At 39.8% G+C, this 15,896-nt stretch overlaps 1 protein-coding gene across 1 annotated transcript in view; it reads left to right on the forward strand.

Annotated features, from left to right (window-relative positions):
- Positions 1-14,297, forward strand: part of ppp2r5a (protein phosphatase 2, regulatory subunit B', alpha isoform) — a 58,982-nt gene extending 44,685 nt beyond the window's left edge. Inside the window, exons 5-13 of the mRNA XM_085432092.1 lie at positions 3,468-3,598; positions 6,941-7,000; positions 7,906-8,014; positions 8,328-8,381; positions 8,545-8,595; positions 8,686-8,805; positions 10,123-10,250; positions 11,086-11,187; positions 12,210-14,297. Of these exons, the coding sequence (XP_085288218.1) occupies positions 3,468-3,598; positions 6,941-7,000; positions 7,906-8,014; positions 8,328-8,381; positions 8,545-8,595; positions 8,686-8,805; positions 10,123-10,250; positions 11,086-11,187; positions 12,210-12,450 (996 nt within the window). The 3' untranslated portion in view covers positions 12,451-14,297. The remainder of the gene's footprint in view (positions 1-3,467; positions 3,599-6,940; positions 7,001-7,905; positions 8,015-8,327; positions 8,382-8,544; positions 8,596-8,685; positions 8,806-10,122; positions 10,251-11,085; positions 11,188-12,209) is intronic.
- The last annotated feature ends 1,599 nt before the right edge of the window (positions 14,298-15,896 follow it).

The raw sequence follows: 15,896 nt of genomic DNA on the forward strand, positions 1-15,896 counted from the left end.
ATTTTGGCCCATTCCTCCATGCAGATCTTCTCGAGAGCAGTGATGTTTTGGGGCTGTCGCCGAGCAACACGGACTTTCAACTCCCGCCACAGATTTTCTATGGGGTTGAGGTCTGGAGACTGGCTAGGCCACTCCAGGACTTTCAAATGCTTCTTACGGAGCCACTCCTTTGTTGCCCGGGCGGTGTGTTTTGGATCACTGTCATGATGGAAGACCCAGCCTCGTTTCATCTTCAAAGTTCTCACTGATGGAAGGAGGTTTTGGCTCAAAATCTCACGATACATGGCCCCATTCATTCTGTCCTTAACACGGATCAGTCGTCCTGTCCCCTTGGCAGAAAAACAGCCCCATTGCATGATGTTTCCACCCCCATGCTTCACAGTAGGTATGGTGTTCTTGGGATGCAACTCAATATTCTTCTTCCTCCAAACACGACGAGTTGAGTTTATACCAAAAAGTTCTACTTTGGTTTCATCTGACCACATGACATTCTCCCAATCCTCTGCTGTATCATCCATGTGCTCTCTGGCAAACTTCAGACGGGCCTGGACATGCACTGGCTTCAGCAGCGGAACACGTCTGGCACTGCGGGATTTGATTCCCTGCCGTTGTAGTGTGTTACTGATGGTGACCTTTGTTACTTTGGTCCCAGCTCTCTGCAGGTCATTCACCAGGTTCCCCCGTGTGGTTCTGGGATCTTTGCTCACCGTTCTCATGATCATTTTGACCCCACGGGATGAGATCTTGCGTGGAGCCCCAGATCGAGGGAGATTATCAGTGGTCTTGTATGTCTTCCATTTTCTGATGATTGCTCCCACAGTTGATTTTTTCACACCAAGCTGCTTGCCTATTGTAGATTCACTCTACAATACTTTTCCTGGTGTCCTTCGAAAGCTCTTTGGTCTTGGCCATGACGGAGTTTGGAGTCTGACTGTTTGAGGCTGTGGACAGGTGTCTTTTATACAGATGATGAGTTCAAACAGGTGCCATTCATACAGGTAACGAGTGGGGGACAGAAAAGCTTCTTACAGAAGACGTTACAGGTCTGTGAGAGCCAGAGATTTTCCTTGTTTGAGGTGACCAAATACTTATTTTCCACCCTGATTTACGAATAAATTCTTTACAAATCCTACCATGTGGATTCATGGATTTTTTTTTCACATTCTGTCTCTCACAGTTGAAGTGTACCTCTGGTGCAAATTACTGACCTCTGTCATCATTTTAAGTGGGGGAACTTGCACAATCGGTGGCTGACTAAATACTTTTTTGCCCCACTGTATTAGGGGAAAGCTAGATGTGCCGTTGGTCCGATTGTCCCCCAAACACTGGGGTGTGGCTGCAGAGGAGGTTACCCCACTTTAGCAGCCACCCCACGTAAAGCACAATGCATGGCCCAAAAGCAAAAATCAATCAGTAATAGTTAGTCTCAAAAACAACAAATTTAATCTCCACTTTTTGACCTTTTTTCCTCGAAATTTTGACTTTGACTATTCTTAATGTCACACAAAATATAAACTATATAATGTGTAAATGTATCCATTAGTTGAATATCTTGCATTAAGTACATTAACCAGCTGGTGAAGGCACTGTGATAGTATATTGAAGATTTCTGAGTCTCAGAATTTTAGACCTCCTGTTTTCTCAGCATCCTGCTGAAGTGGTCTGACCAGCTGCTTTCATTTCAAAATAACTCAAAGTAAATTAAACCAAACAAACATTTCATGATCCATAGTTTGTCTGTTGTATCTCATGTTTAATTGTGATCTATACAGTTTGAAACAAACTGGGAAATATGGGAATGACCATGATGTGCTCTAATGAACCAGAGGAAAGCCTAATAGCTAGCTGCTCATTTGCAGCATAGAGAAAGTGGTTGTGCCGTTTAACAGCCAGATTTTTGGTTCTGAGCTGAATGAATGTGAATCAGCACCGTGCAGAAGAACAACATGTGAAACCCTTTTTCTGGATATAGTTAAAAATAGATGTCAGCTCTGTCACCGAGGTGCTGATGACATGCTAGTGGAAGATGAGTGCCATGTCCCGAAGCTGATCAGAGCCTGAAAACACTCCATTTGAACTCGGTGGCATCGGCTTGACTCCCTTCAACAGTATTGTAATAATGAGTCATCGCATGTTAATGCAAGTGGCTGCTTTACACCAGGGCTCTCAAATCTGTTTAAATGATAGAGAATTCACTCACACATGCTCTGTGCTTGTTAAAGAAGATGTTGGTAGCTGGTTAAGCACCTCATGTGTTGTCTCTTATGTATATATGTTTGCATAATTTAAGGTGACAGCTGGCTCAGTGAATGTAAGTCACTTTAATCTGTTTTTAATAATAAGATGTGTCAAGAGACAATGTGGCAGTGTCAAACAGTCACTTGATGTGATGAAAGCCATGAAGAATTATAACCTGAATATACACCTCCCCCTTTCTTTACACAGAGTGGGTCTGCTGCTTTACTCTGTGAGCAGTTTGACTGTAAACTGACCCTTTTTTGATAGGGAGTAGCTGCTCTGCACCAGACAACATACAGAAATAGCAAGTTGATTACCGAATCATAAGCAGTATGCCAGTTGATAGCCACTACGACATCATATGATTTTTTTTTTTTTTTTTTAGAATTCTGACTATGACAGCGTTGGATTTCTTTCACCAGAAGTGAACATCTTTGGATGAGTGGGTAGACTTCAAGTTAGCCACCTTGAGTAGCGATGTGCTGCTGAATGCAGTTAAGCGTGCACTATTTTTGGCCATCAGGAGTACTGTGGAGTGTATCCAGAGGGATCTTTTATTAACTAAACGCCTTTCTTACTTCCAGCTTGTCATATGATGCAAAAATTAAGATGAGCAAGAACGAAACAATTACCCAGCTCACTTTCCTCAGTAGGGCAAAAATGATACACGGAAATAAACAGCTCCCTAGAATCTAAAAATACTGTCCAGCACTAATAATCTGTATGAGTGCAATGCACAAGCACACACATAGCTCTGCTAGTTAATGTTAAGTAACATACTAGAACTAGAACTTCACTCAACAAAACACGCGCACACACAGAATGAAGAAGTCCAGTTTAATGATTTATTTTTTAAATCTCCAAAAATAAGCTGTACACAGCCAAGAGGTACACAGAACTGCTATCACAGTGTGTGATCTTCACAACATTTCAGTATTAAGAAGAAAGCATTACATATTTACGAAATACAAAATTGAGCCACACTGCACACCAGAGGCAGTGTATTGAATGAGTCATATAGTAGTATCATAGTGAGATGAAATGCGTCATGAACTAAACTCAAAAGATGACTGATTATATCTTACCGTGACTATTATTAATCAGAGGAGCACGTCACAGCATTTAAAAATATACGCTTTTGTGTCCAACCAGTGACGACCACCAACCGACCTTCAGAAGGCCTAATAATACTGTGCTAAGTGTTCAAGTGTTTCTCTTTCTCTTTAAAGTTGCTGGAGCTGTTTGACAGTGAGGACCCAAGGGAGCGGGACTTTCTAAAGACCATCCTGCATCGAATTTATGGAAAGTTCCTGGGATTGCGGGCCTTCATCAGGAAGCAGATTAACAACATTTTCTTGCGGTGAGTTAACAGCAGTCAGAAAACGTGTCTTAGTTCATATTTTTTCTTATATGTGGTTTTAAAGAACACGTGGCAGAAAATCACCAAAAAACACGCCAATTAAGCAGTAACCACAAGCATACAAGAGGTTGGTTTTAATGATCAGAAATAAGTTATCTTAAATATATGCACATCGGTCATTCATGTGTGTAGTCACCTCCTAGAGGCCCATTTTGAGCTGGGAAAATCCCTGTAATCAGAATGTCTCTAGATCCAAACACCTGTTCCCTGTATTTGTTTTTACCTGTCATTAGCCAGTTGCTCTGAGTTAGACTAGAGCAGGGGTGCCCAATCCCGGTCCTCGAGAGCTACCGTCCTGCAGCTTTTAGATGCATCCCTACTCCAACACAGCTGAATCAAATGAATGGCTTGTTATCAGGCCTTTGCCAAACACGATGGCATGCTGAAGAGGTAATCAAACCATTTGATTCAGCTGTGTTGGAGTAGGGATGCATCTAAAAGCTGCAGGACGGTAGCTCTCGAGGACCGGGATTGGGCAGCCCTGGACTAGAGGCTTGGCCTTCTGGGACAGAAACCAACAGGCAGTAGCTTCCCGTGAAGTATGTAGTCTTACACAAGAACTTTCTCGGGGGACTAAGCTTTTGTTTCAACCTGATAAGCCAGTCACTAAATTTAGTTAAGGTATCAAAAAGTCTTTTGGGATATAATGCAAATTAAGGGCATATAAAATAGACCTAAGAACATCTATAACTTATTATGTACTGTCTTTTTACGATAATTTTTGTTATATTTACAATTTAAAAAGAGTGAGAAGAAAAAGAAGAAAGGATAAAGTTTAACAGCTGTTAATGGATACATTTGAACAGGTGTTTTATAGCACTTCACTGAGTACATGTAGCCCAATTTGATCTGTAGTGAGTTGGGCCAGGAAAGCAGCTGCACTGTAAACCCCTATGGAAAAACCCAAAAAGCACTTACATTTTTTGGTTGTCACTAAACAGACTAAAATCTTTCACATTTAATGAGATTTTTTTTTTTAATGAATAAATGTCAAGATTATTGTGGGTTTTTTTTTGTTTGTTTGTTTTTACTTTTAGCAGGTTCTCTTAAAGACACAAAACCTTTAAAGTTTGTTTTCATTTTGTTTTGGGGTTTGGGGTTTTTTGTTTTGTTATCTGATTTAAACAACGTATTTAGATCTGATATTTTTCTCTACTGTTTCAAGAATAAGAATTATTATGTTTCTTTACTTGTGTAGTATTGGGTCATCAGATCATCTTCATTTATTTCTGACTAAACAAAACAAGAAGAGGCACAAAACCAATACAAACCTGTTTTGAGGTATCATTAGATATTGTTTTGGCCTCCTCTCCTTAACAGTTCTTCTATATAAGTTCGACCAAATATGAAAAAAGTTCCCACCCGATCCCCAAACAAATGATGCTAGATGGCCTCCCTTCCCTGAGCTTGGTTCTGCCTGAATTTCTTCCTATTAAAAGGGAGTTTTTCCTTCCCACTGTCGCCAAAGCGCTTGCTCATAGGGGATCATCTCATGGTTGGGGTTTCTCTGTATTATTGTAGGGTCTTAACCTTACAATATAAAGCACCTTGAGGCAACTGTTGTTGTGATTTGGCACTATACAAATAAAATTAAATGGAATTGAGTTGAAAATTGAACAAATGAAAAAAATGTACTTGCATACTATGAACATTTTTGCGCTACATTATGTGGTGATGTATTCCCCTCTAACACCATGATATGTTGAGGGGATTGTTAAACAGGTGAGAGTCTTGGTGTATTTGGTACTGCACTTCTGTCAGTGATGCAAATTCATCATCTGACTGTTAACGAGAGGATACGGACAACCGTACAGAAAACCCCCTGGGTTCGTCAGCATGACTTTACATTACAATTCACCGGCTGCACACCCCAGGCTTTAAGCAGACTTCAAAGGAGTGCAACAGGAATGACTTGACCGTCTTTACTCCAGCTCTCCACGTCTGCACCAGAGGTTTAAGGTTTATATCTCACAGAATAAGCTGTCCCCAATAAAATCAACTAAATATTCTTCTGAAAAAGTATTACAGCGGTATACAACAAATTTATTAGAACCAAACAACAGCTACCCTAAATTAAACATTTTCTAAATACCAAAATCATGTTGTGTAATGGTTAATTTACCTATATGCAGAAGATCTTTAATCAAAATTATATTTTTAATGCTAAAATATAATTATTGTTGTTGTCCATGAATTTTTAAATTAGCTGTTTTATTTATTTATTTATTTATTTATTTATTTATTTAGTTTTAAAAGCAGAAAAATAGTAAAGCAAATTATTTTTTTTTAATTAAGATACCAAATTGCAGCAATTAATTCCTGAACATGCACATTCTTTTTATTGGCTGAATGTTATGTTTGACTAACTTCTTAGAGAAGTCTAGTGTGTCAGCTCAAATTTGGATATATTAAAAAAAAAGTAAAACTTTTTAGTTTTGAGCAAGTTTTTTGATAGATTTTTGAAAAACTGATGAGCAATGTATTCAGTCAGTTCTTTTCAGTTTTAGTGTTTCTGGTCTGTTCAGTTGACCACCTCTTGCACAAAGTGAGCTAAAGTCTTCACTCAGATTCACTCCAGGCCTTAAACACCAGGAGAAGTAAAACGGTTCAGTTGGAGGTGTCACTTACTCCTGGCAGCAGTGTGTTGTGTCCTTACTGCTCCTGTTGCTGCGTGACAATGAGCTTCAGATGATTGAAACAGGGGACACTTGATGTCATTTCCAACAGGCAAGGTGGCAAAACGGGTGCACCCACTTTGACCATCTGCCGTAGAGGATAAAAATAGTGCCACAGTTGTCAGGCTCTGTCTGTACATACCAGGTCTGCACAGCTAGATGGAAATGTGTTACCAAACAGACGAGCTAAATGATGCATGGATCATTTACTTACATAAGAGCCTCCCAGTGTGAAGCCAAATATGTTTGATTTTTCCAGATAATTATTCATTGCCTACATAGATTAGACTTATTTAGCTTTTTCCTTTTGGCTGCAAGTATGCAGGCGATGCCCGTTTTCTGTGGGTTTATTTTTAGGCTCCAATCATAAATTAGCTAATTATAAAGGCTATGATGGTATAATTTTGTTTGTATTCTTGATTAGGAATCATGAAATATCAGTGTAATGGTACTTACCCAACTTGGATCCCAAATCAGAGTGATAGCATTTGAAAGGAGCGGAGCGTTGGGAGCGGTGCTAATCAATTGTTCTGATCAGGGTGCTCTGCTTTCACAGTTGTGACGTGTTTGATAATTTCAATCGTCAATGTGTTTGCTGCTGTTCCAGGTTCATATATGAAACCGAACACTTCAATGGAGTTGCTGAACTGTTAGAGATCCTGGGAAGGTGAGTGACAAAATGTTGTGTGATGTAAAGTTACACAGTAACTGTACACTAAAGCTGATCATCAGACACGTTTATTGATCTATGAATTGAATGAAATTGTAACTTCTAAGAAAGATTTCTTTGTTATATAAGATGTTAAACCCATAAAATGATCCCCAATTCATAATAACCACTACCATTGGTCATAGTTTAGTCACACTTACAGTGATCAGCTAAAGGGTTTTCATCAAAATTGTGCTCAAGATCAATGTCACATACAACATAACCTGCATGGACACCACTTAAAATTCCACCAAATCCTTGATCCTGATGTGTTGATTCAACAATTTTAGCAAAGTCGTTAACATCACTTTCTCCGTGTTGATTAATTGTGCATAACAAACCATAGAAATAATCATGAAATGCTAAATGATCTTGAAATATTGTATGTTGCATATTACCTGATAGAAGGTGGTGATCATGGAGGGAGCGATCCTATTGGTTGACTCCCACACTGCAAAGGTGTGGTTGTGGCCTCACATTAGTAAAACGATGATGTGATGGTGTGCTCACATATTTTCCTGCTCAATATGGCCGTGGTTAATACTGACCATGCAGTCATAGCACTCAGACACCCTCAGTTGGTAGTGAATGAGATTAATTTGACCTGGTCATAACTTTTGAGCCCACTTGGACGTCTCAATGGGTTTTAATCCTCATTGGTTTGTGCAATACAGCCAACCAGTGACAAGAAAACGTATCACTATCTTGTGTAGTTACAATAACCTGCGAGTTAGTTTTACTTGTTAATGTTGAGGTAAAAGGCTCTTCAGGCCTTTTTAAAGCCATGCTCTGCTCTATTCTCACAGTTCATGCTGCTGTTTTGTGTGTAATCTAACGTTGTCCTGCTGTTTCTATGTTTGCAGTATCATCAACGGGTTTGCGTTGCCTCTGAAAGCCGAGCACAAGCAGTTTCTGATGAAGGTGCTCATCCCGTTACACACAGCTAAAGGATTGGCTCTTTTTCATGCACAGGTAGAGGAAACTCTTCACCATGTCCTGGAAACATTATTGGGGGTTTTGATTTGTGCCATTGCACAGAAACTGTTAGACTGTTTATAGCTGAATTATGAAGCTGCTTGTCTCAGGAGGATTAATGGTGTAATCTCTGTACTGCAGCACCTTCTAGTGGCTTGGAAATTAAAATACTTATTTAAGAATTCACTGCTTTGTTCAACACAGTGTGGATTCATTAAAATAATTATATTATTTTCAAATGGTGTGATGCCTGCTTTGTCTGATGCAATTTTTGGGTTTGTTTGTGTTTATTTTTATCTGTGCTCCTCAGCTTGCCTACTGCGTGGTGCAGTTCTTGGAGAAGGATCCTACGCTTACCGAGCCGGTACTTTTTTCTTTTCTTTAATCATTTCTCCCACTGAAAGCACAAAGACTAGGCACTATATTTGTCTACACTGCAGAGAAATGTGTTGTGGATGCTAAAAGCTGCCCACTCAAATTGACACGAGAGAGAAAAACTCAAGGAATATTCTGTTTCTTTTTCAAAGGTGATCCGTGGTCTGCTGAAGTTTTGGCCTAAAACCTGCAGCCAGAAAGAGGTAGTCTGCATGTCTACAAATAGACAACACGTTTAAAAATCTGTATGCTGCCAGCCACATTTCAATATCCTGCACCTCCTGTCCAATTAGGTGATGTTTCTTGGCGAAATTGAAGAGATTCTGGATGTCATCGAACCAACGCAGTTCAAAAAGATCCAGGAGCCACTATTCAAGCAGATCTCCAAATGTGTGACCAATCCACATTTTCAGGTATGCTTTTAAAAATATTGCAGTATAAAAGTTTATCTTTAAAGCTGTTTTTCACACACGAAAGGTGGTGTTGCTCATAAGAAGTACAGAAGGTGGTCATCTGTGCCCAACATGTTCTTACTACAGGAAGTGCTGTTTCAGGGTTGAGGACCAGCACATTAAAGAAAAAGTGCATCAAACATTTTTAATATTTGTAATATATTTTTTTTGATGGTAGTGGTGGTTTGTGTTAGTAATTTTGTATTTTGCTGATTTATAGTTTATTAATCATTAGTTAGATGCTGTTAATATTTCAGTTAATTCAGTTTTATTTCTGTAGCACCAGTTTACTACAACGATTGTCTCATAGCTCTTTTTATTGAAAGCTAAAGACACTACAAGGGAAAACCCTAACAATCAGGTAGCCCCCTATGATCAGCCCAGTGACCGTGGGGAGAAAAAAACCTTTAACACGAAAAGACTTCCTGTATCACCCGACTGGGTTATGGGCAGCAATATCTTTTAACTGGCTGGTGAATGAGGGGAAAGTGAAAAGAGGAACATAGAGCAAAAGAACACAAGCTAGTTATAATACCAGAAAGTAGTTGCATCCCCTGGAAACCGAAGCCAATAGCAGCGTAACTAAGGGATGTTTCAGGGTGATTTTAATTCTGCGGGTTAATTCTGTGAACCCAGCTGTGGTTGTTCAGTAATGGAAGGCTTAGATCATTATGTTGGCAAGAACAGGAGTTAAATATTGAAGGGAAATGCTCAGATGGTCTGTTCTGTGTATCTGTAGTGTAACATGAACCGCTAGTACATTAGTTAATGCTTTACTTATCACAAGCCACACAAACGCTTCCTTTGAGAACCGTGGCTCTGTTTAGTTTAGTCAGGGCAGGAAGCAGGACACTCAATGGCCACTTGAAAGCTATGAAAATCACCAGACTGTTCTCTTTAATTGTCTCACAAAGACCGTGCGTAGACCTTGCTGCTGAATGAATGAATCGAATGTCTGATAAAATTGTGTTGAGCATTTACGTTCTTTGATTCAACCTATAGGCTGCAGTGCACATGTAAAAGTGGTGTAAAACCCTTAATGAAATAAGAAAACTGAATTATGTTTAGCCTGAAGTGTCTTATAAACCAACAGCTTTTCTCGTGTTATCATGACTGCTACATAGAAATTACCCATGTAAAGCTGGATTTATGCAAGAGGCACATGTCTGAAAGGGCTTTGGTCCCCTACTTTCTGAGCATCATTATCATAACACTCCCAAATTCCAGTCAGCTTTCATTGTTTAAACTGGAGTTTTTCTTCTTTCTCTGTGTTTGCAGGTAGCAGAGCGGGCGCTCTACTTCTGGAATAACGAGTACATCCTCAGCCTCATCGAAGAGAACATCGACAAGATCCTTCCCATCATGTTTGGCAGCCTGTACAGAATCTCCAAAGAACACTGGAATCCGTATGTACCGTGATCGCCGCGCGCTAGAAACAATTGTTATGTAATGAATAAAAGTCAAAGGACCGCTTTCAACCTCATCTATGAAAATGTGCACTGAAACCTGTTGCTGTGTCTGTGTTAAGGCTGCTCTCGTGAGCTTTTCTTAAGAATGTGTTGACATGTACACATGGCAGGCGAGACAAAAAGACACCATCATGTCTGGCACGTCTCACACATCATTTAGCATAGATCTTGGAGGTCAAAGTATTACAAACCTCTCTGAGAACAGTGCATGCTCTTATAACCCGCTTACAGGGATTTTGATCATGAGTGGTTAACTTGGAAAGCTTAAAACAATGAATATTGTTCAAGCTTTCCTGAAGCCAACAGTCACCTGTCACACACATTTACGAGTAGGATGTAGCTCACACGTGTTTCTGCATCGCTTTGTACTGTTTTCACTGTAAAAGCGGTGAAGCTAAAGCTAATATGGCCAATTCATTCAGCTGATTTGCCTTCCTGTTTATGATTAGCTGCACTCGCACTTCTCGATTCAGGTTGTCAATTGCCATTTGGCACTTAGAGACTTGTTGACACGCACACACAAAACTTTAGGGTGTGTGTAATCCAGTTATTTATTAAAACAAGGTCTGAGCATCACAAAAACTACAGAAGTTTCTAACAAAAATGTAAAGTCACTAGGAGATGGAGAAATGTGTGTGAAAACTAGAGTGTTGGCTGGTTTGGGAATGATTCACCAGCAAATAGATTTTCTGCACAGTTACAGCGAAATATGACATCCACTCATGCACATTTCACAGCTGTGTTGCTGATGGCAGTCTCTGTTGTGTTGCAGGACAATCGTAGCTCTAGTCTACAATGTGCTGAAGACGCTGATGGAGATGAACTGCACACTTTTCGATGAGTTGACGTCCTCCTATAAAGCAGACCGGCAACGGTGAGTGACTCAAACACTCTTTTTCCTGTCGTGTTTCTGTTATCTAAAGGAAAAATGTCTCTGAAGTGTTAAAGTAATGCTGTGCAGCCTCTGACACATAACTTCAGAAATCATTTAGAATGTTTTTGCTGATCTCATCTCTTTTTTTAATGTTTAATAGTGAAGAAATGGTCATTTTGGTTTGTTTTATGCATTTATCGTTACACCCAAGTTCTGTGTTCTTCCCACCACAGGATTATTCATTAATTGCACAACATTCACCTGTCGTTTAGTCACTGCCAAACATTCATGCGTGAACAGATCACTTCATGCACAGCCGACACAGCAGAAGGCGTTTTAATGAATGGGAGCAGAAGACGAGTGTCGGCAGGTCAAAGTAAAACTCACGCCTCCTCATGCAAATTCATTTAATGTTTAGCAACCAGAAGCAGAGTGGAGGAAAAGGAAGAAAACGAGTATTATATCCAGCATGGCTGACAATATTTCTGCTTGTAATAATGAATGCGAATTTAGAGGATCAAGACATTTAGTTTTAATCATAATTATAATTTGGACATTTATGCTCTTTTAGTTTTTGTCAACTACATATAATAACTGACTAAAGTATAAAATGTAAAACCTTGTTTTTACCAGTGAATGTTGCTACACACAGTTTAGTCTGTTATTTTCCTTGACATCAGATGTGAAATGTGTCCTTATGTCTCTTCACTTCCTCTCAGGTGTTCACGTTTTGTCACGTTGTTAGCCAAAGCCCTCTCCTGATTCCCCAGGGTCAGATCAAATGTGTGCATCTGATCTTACTACACAGCTTAATTAGTTCAGATTGGATGTCATCTCTCCAGAACATCTTGTTTTTATGAATTTCATCATATTTTTTTGTCCTCATGCATTAGTTTTTATTTCGTTAGGGAAAAATAGGTTGTTTTGATTAAAACTGTGATGAAAATTATTGGTTTGGTGATATCAACACTGGTGTCTGGTGTTTTGCTTAGTTTTTGTTTTTAAATACTGTGGTTTCACAGGGAAAAGAAGAAGGAGCAGGAGAGAGAAGAGCTGTGGAAGAAGCTGGAGGAGCTGAAGCTCGGTGACATGCCGCTGGTCCAGAACAACAGCCACGGGCTTCCGAGTGTCCAAAACAACAACAACAATAATAGTAACAGTAACCACGAGGACCAGGAAAGGAGCGCCGCTGCCGTTACCGCAGACAACAAAGACCCCGACGCCACCGCAGCTGTCAGCAAGAGCACCCCATGTGCCAAATGACACCGGACGTCAGTGTTTTACTCTGTAACGGTTTGATGCTGCGTTCAGGACTGCCGGGGTAGGATCAACAGAGACGTAAAAACACAAATCACACCTCAGCAGTATATGAAATCTACTTAGAGTGAACGCCAGCATTTCTTTGGCAAGAAAAAAAAAAATCTATATTTCAACTTCAGACTATTTTTGGATGTTACAGTGTGGCTGCAGTATACTGTTTATTTGTCTGATCAAAGATTTATCCTTTCACATTTAGTTTCTTAACTGAAAATGTTTCTTTTCGGTATATTCGTTGTATGATACGCGGAGACGGGGGAGGAGATAACGATGACTTGAATTCAATGTTTCCGATTTGTGCTGCACTTAGAAGAGCTGAACAGCTATTTAAAGATGTCTATTTTTAATGTGCTTTTTCCTCATCGCTGCCAACACTTAAGAGAACGGCAAAAATTATTATTTTTTGTTTTGTGGGGTGGGGTGGGGTGGGGTGGGGGGGTGTTTGGGACCAGACCCAAAAAGTAAACATTTGGTGTGCATTAAGATACAGGAAAGCTAAAGAACACAACCATTTCCTTTTTTAAAGATGGCCAAAATGGATAGAGATATTAATCCCAGATATAGAGTGAGCGCTCTGTAAATGACTCTGCCTGAGACGATGAATTTAATGAACAATAAGACTAAACACTTATTTTTGTGTTTCAGGTGTTGGTAAAATTGTATTCATCTGGGTGATGCCGATTTGAAAAATGCAGAGCTGTGTTTATAAAATCCTTTACACTAAAGTATTGAGAAAGAGCTTTTCAACAAAGGAAATATTTTTCTTAATAACTGGAGTTTTAAAGGAGGAGTTCAGCATTGTTTCTTTTTTTAAGGCGAGGGGAAGAGGTTGAATATATGTGGTGAATGTGAAGCAGCTGGCCTGGCTCTACCCTGAGAAATAAAATCCACCCAAACAGCACCTCCAAAGCTTAAAAATTAAAAAGAGATGTGGTTTGTTTAATCCATGCAGACGCCTGCGGTGTTAGAGTTGGAGAAGCTGGTGGGTGAACTTTATTAGCTTCAGGCTGCTTATTCAAACCAATCTTCACCTCTTACTCTGATATTTCCCAAGCTGCTAAACTATTCCTTTAAAAATGAAAAGAGAGAGACCTACAGTGCTATATTTTTCCAGTGTATTGATAACCCGAATATTTTTGGATGTTTCCCTTTTTTTTTGCAGCTGGCTCATGATGGGGATGCAGGATGCGCTTGAGTGTATATTTGTCGCGTGGGTGTATATGTGTATGTTAGCTTGGAGGCTACTTAAAGGGAAAATGCCACTTGGTTTCTGATTTAATGTACAGCGTAACATTTCAGTGGTCTGAGAAAAGTGTAGTCAGTGCAAAGACTTCCAAGCGTCTTAGACATTTGATGCACAGAAGGCTTTCGTGCTACCATGTATTTTTATGTCCTAACCAAATGAGGCCCTTTATGACGTAGTGCAACAAAGGAAACCCTTTCTTTTACCATCTATGCCTCTTCACTGTCTCTTTTCTACAGACTTCATGAAGTCACGATTGCTTTTATTCTCCAGTTTCTGATGTTGACAACTGCTGAACGTCTTCATTAAACTATTGTAACTGCCATTGGATTGTAGGAACGACTCGTGAGAGGGTTTTCTTTCTCTCGACTCTCTCTGAAGCTCGTAGTTTTCAAGCTTTATATTTTAGGTCAAGTCTTTCTGATGCCTTTTCTGTCAGTACAGCATTCCAGCCTCTGTGACATTGAAAGAAACTACATGGGGAGCCTGTTTTGTAATCACAGATCTTATTTAGGTTTCACCATTAAATAAAGTCTACTTTATCTTTCTACTCAAAGCCTCCAGTTGTCTTTTTTTTTTTTTTTCCTCCTTTGACTTTTTTGCTTTCTTGCAGTTCTTCATAGAGGTCAGCAGATGGTGCCTCGACCTGCCATAAGCAACAGTGATGATTATTATGCTTCCTATTGTGCAGCTCGGGGACCAGAACCAGCCCTGATGTGGTGCTATTATACCAGCATTGCTGCACAGGAGTGAAAATACATGGGAACTTAGCATAAAATTAAGGATTTTCAAATGTAGATCAATTATCTGAATCATTAAGTTTTAAATACTTGGTTTTTGGTTTGAAGGGCTCATGAAATCAGCTCACCAGAAGTTTGTTCTAACCTTTGTGAAGCAGGCATCAGAACATGATTGCACCGAGGTCATAAAGGGGTGGACAGGGTCAACAACAATAACCAGGTAGCCTCCGACATGCAAATGAACCCCCCCCCACTATTACGCCATCAACAGTTGATACAAGGCTTGATGGATCCATGCTTTCATGCTTGCATTTATCCAATTCTGTGTTGCCCATGTGAACTGTAGTTCAATTTCCTTTTCTTGACACAGGAAACCCACACCGGGTGTCACTCCTGCTGCAATCACCATCTGCATCAAGACTTGACGTATTGTCCATTCAGAGATGCTCTTTTGCACATCTTGGATGAGTGAGTGGTTATTTGGGTTACTCAGTTTTCCTCACTTCAAAGCAGTCTGGCCATTTTCCTCTGATGTCAACAAGGTATCTTCACCCAGAGAAATGCTGCTCACTGGATGTTTTCATTTTTTTTAGGCCATCTTCTGTGAAGCCTAAAGATGGTTGTCTGAGGCAGGCTGTCTGACAACCATACAAGTCACTTATATCACTTTTGTTCCCAATTCTGATGCTCAGTTTGAACTTCAGCATGCCATCTTCACCATGTCTACATATTAAAATGTGCAAAATGAGGTGACGGACACGTCTCCCAAGAAATGTGTGGCTCGAAAAGAACCACAAGTGAATCTCCGTTTAGCAGCTGAAACAGCAGGTCCTAGTTTTAACAGGTTTTGCAACACAGCTTTCAGGAGTGTACACTTGCATGTAATCCACTTAATCTTCCGAAAAGTTTAGCAAATACAATTTTGTGCATTGGGCTCACAGTGTGTGAGCCATGCGCAGGTTTTTGAGATCTCTAGACGTCACCTATCAGTTTCTGACCTCTGCATGGTGACATGTTGGTCTTTTGAGGCCAGAAGTGTCATATTTGGATGAGAGGGTGACTAATGCACCAAACTACTAAAACACTTAATATTCACTCACCAAAAAAGAATCATAAATGTCCCAGATGGTCTATATTAGTCAAAAAAAACTCCCATTAAAAATGCTTCAAAAGGAACCACAGCATAAACACAGCTTGCGATGATCCACCTACAGGTGGAAATGAAAGCAGCCATGCCACCTTCAGTTATAAAACACCACCTTCTCTATAGTTATTGTGAGGGCAGAAATAAGCCACAAAGAATGAAAACCAGTCTTTGTACCACGCTGTGAAAAGTTCATCTAATCTCTTAAGTTTTTTGTTTTTAATGTGGAAGTCTGACTCTCTTATAGACCCAGCTTCAACTGGTC

This window comes from Copadichromis virginalis, linkage group LG15, assembly GCF_057382275.1.
Source record: "Copadichromis virginalis isolate Kocher_CV1m ecotype Utaka linkage group LG15, C_Virginalis_male_GT1.1, whole genome shotgun sequence".
Lineage (NCBI taxonomy): Eukaryota > Metazoa > Chordata > Actinopteri > Cichliformes > Cichlidae > Copadichromis > Copadichromis virginalis.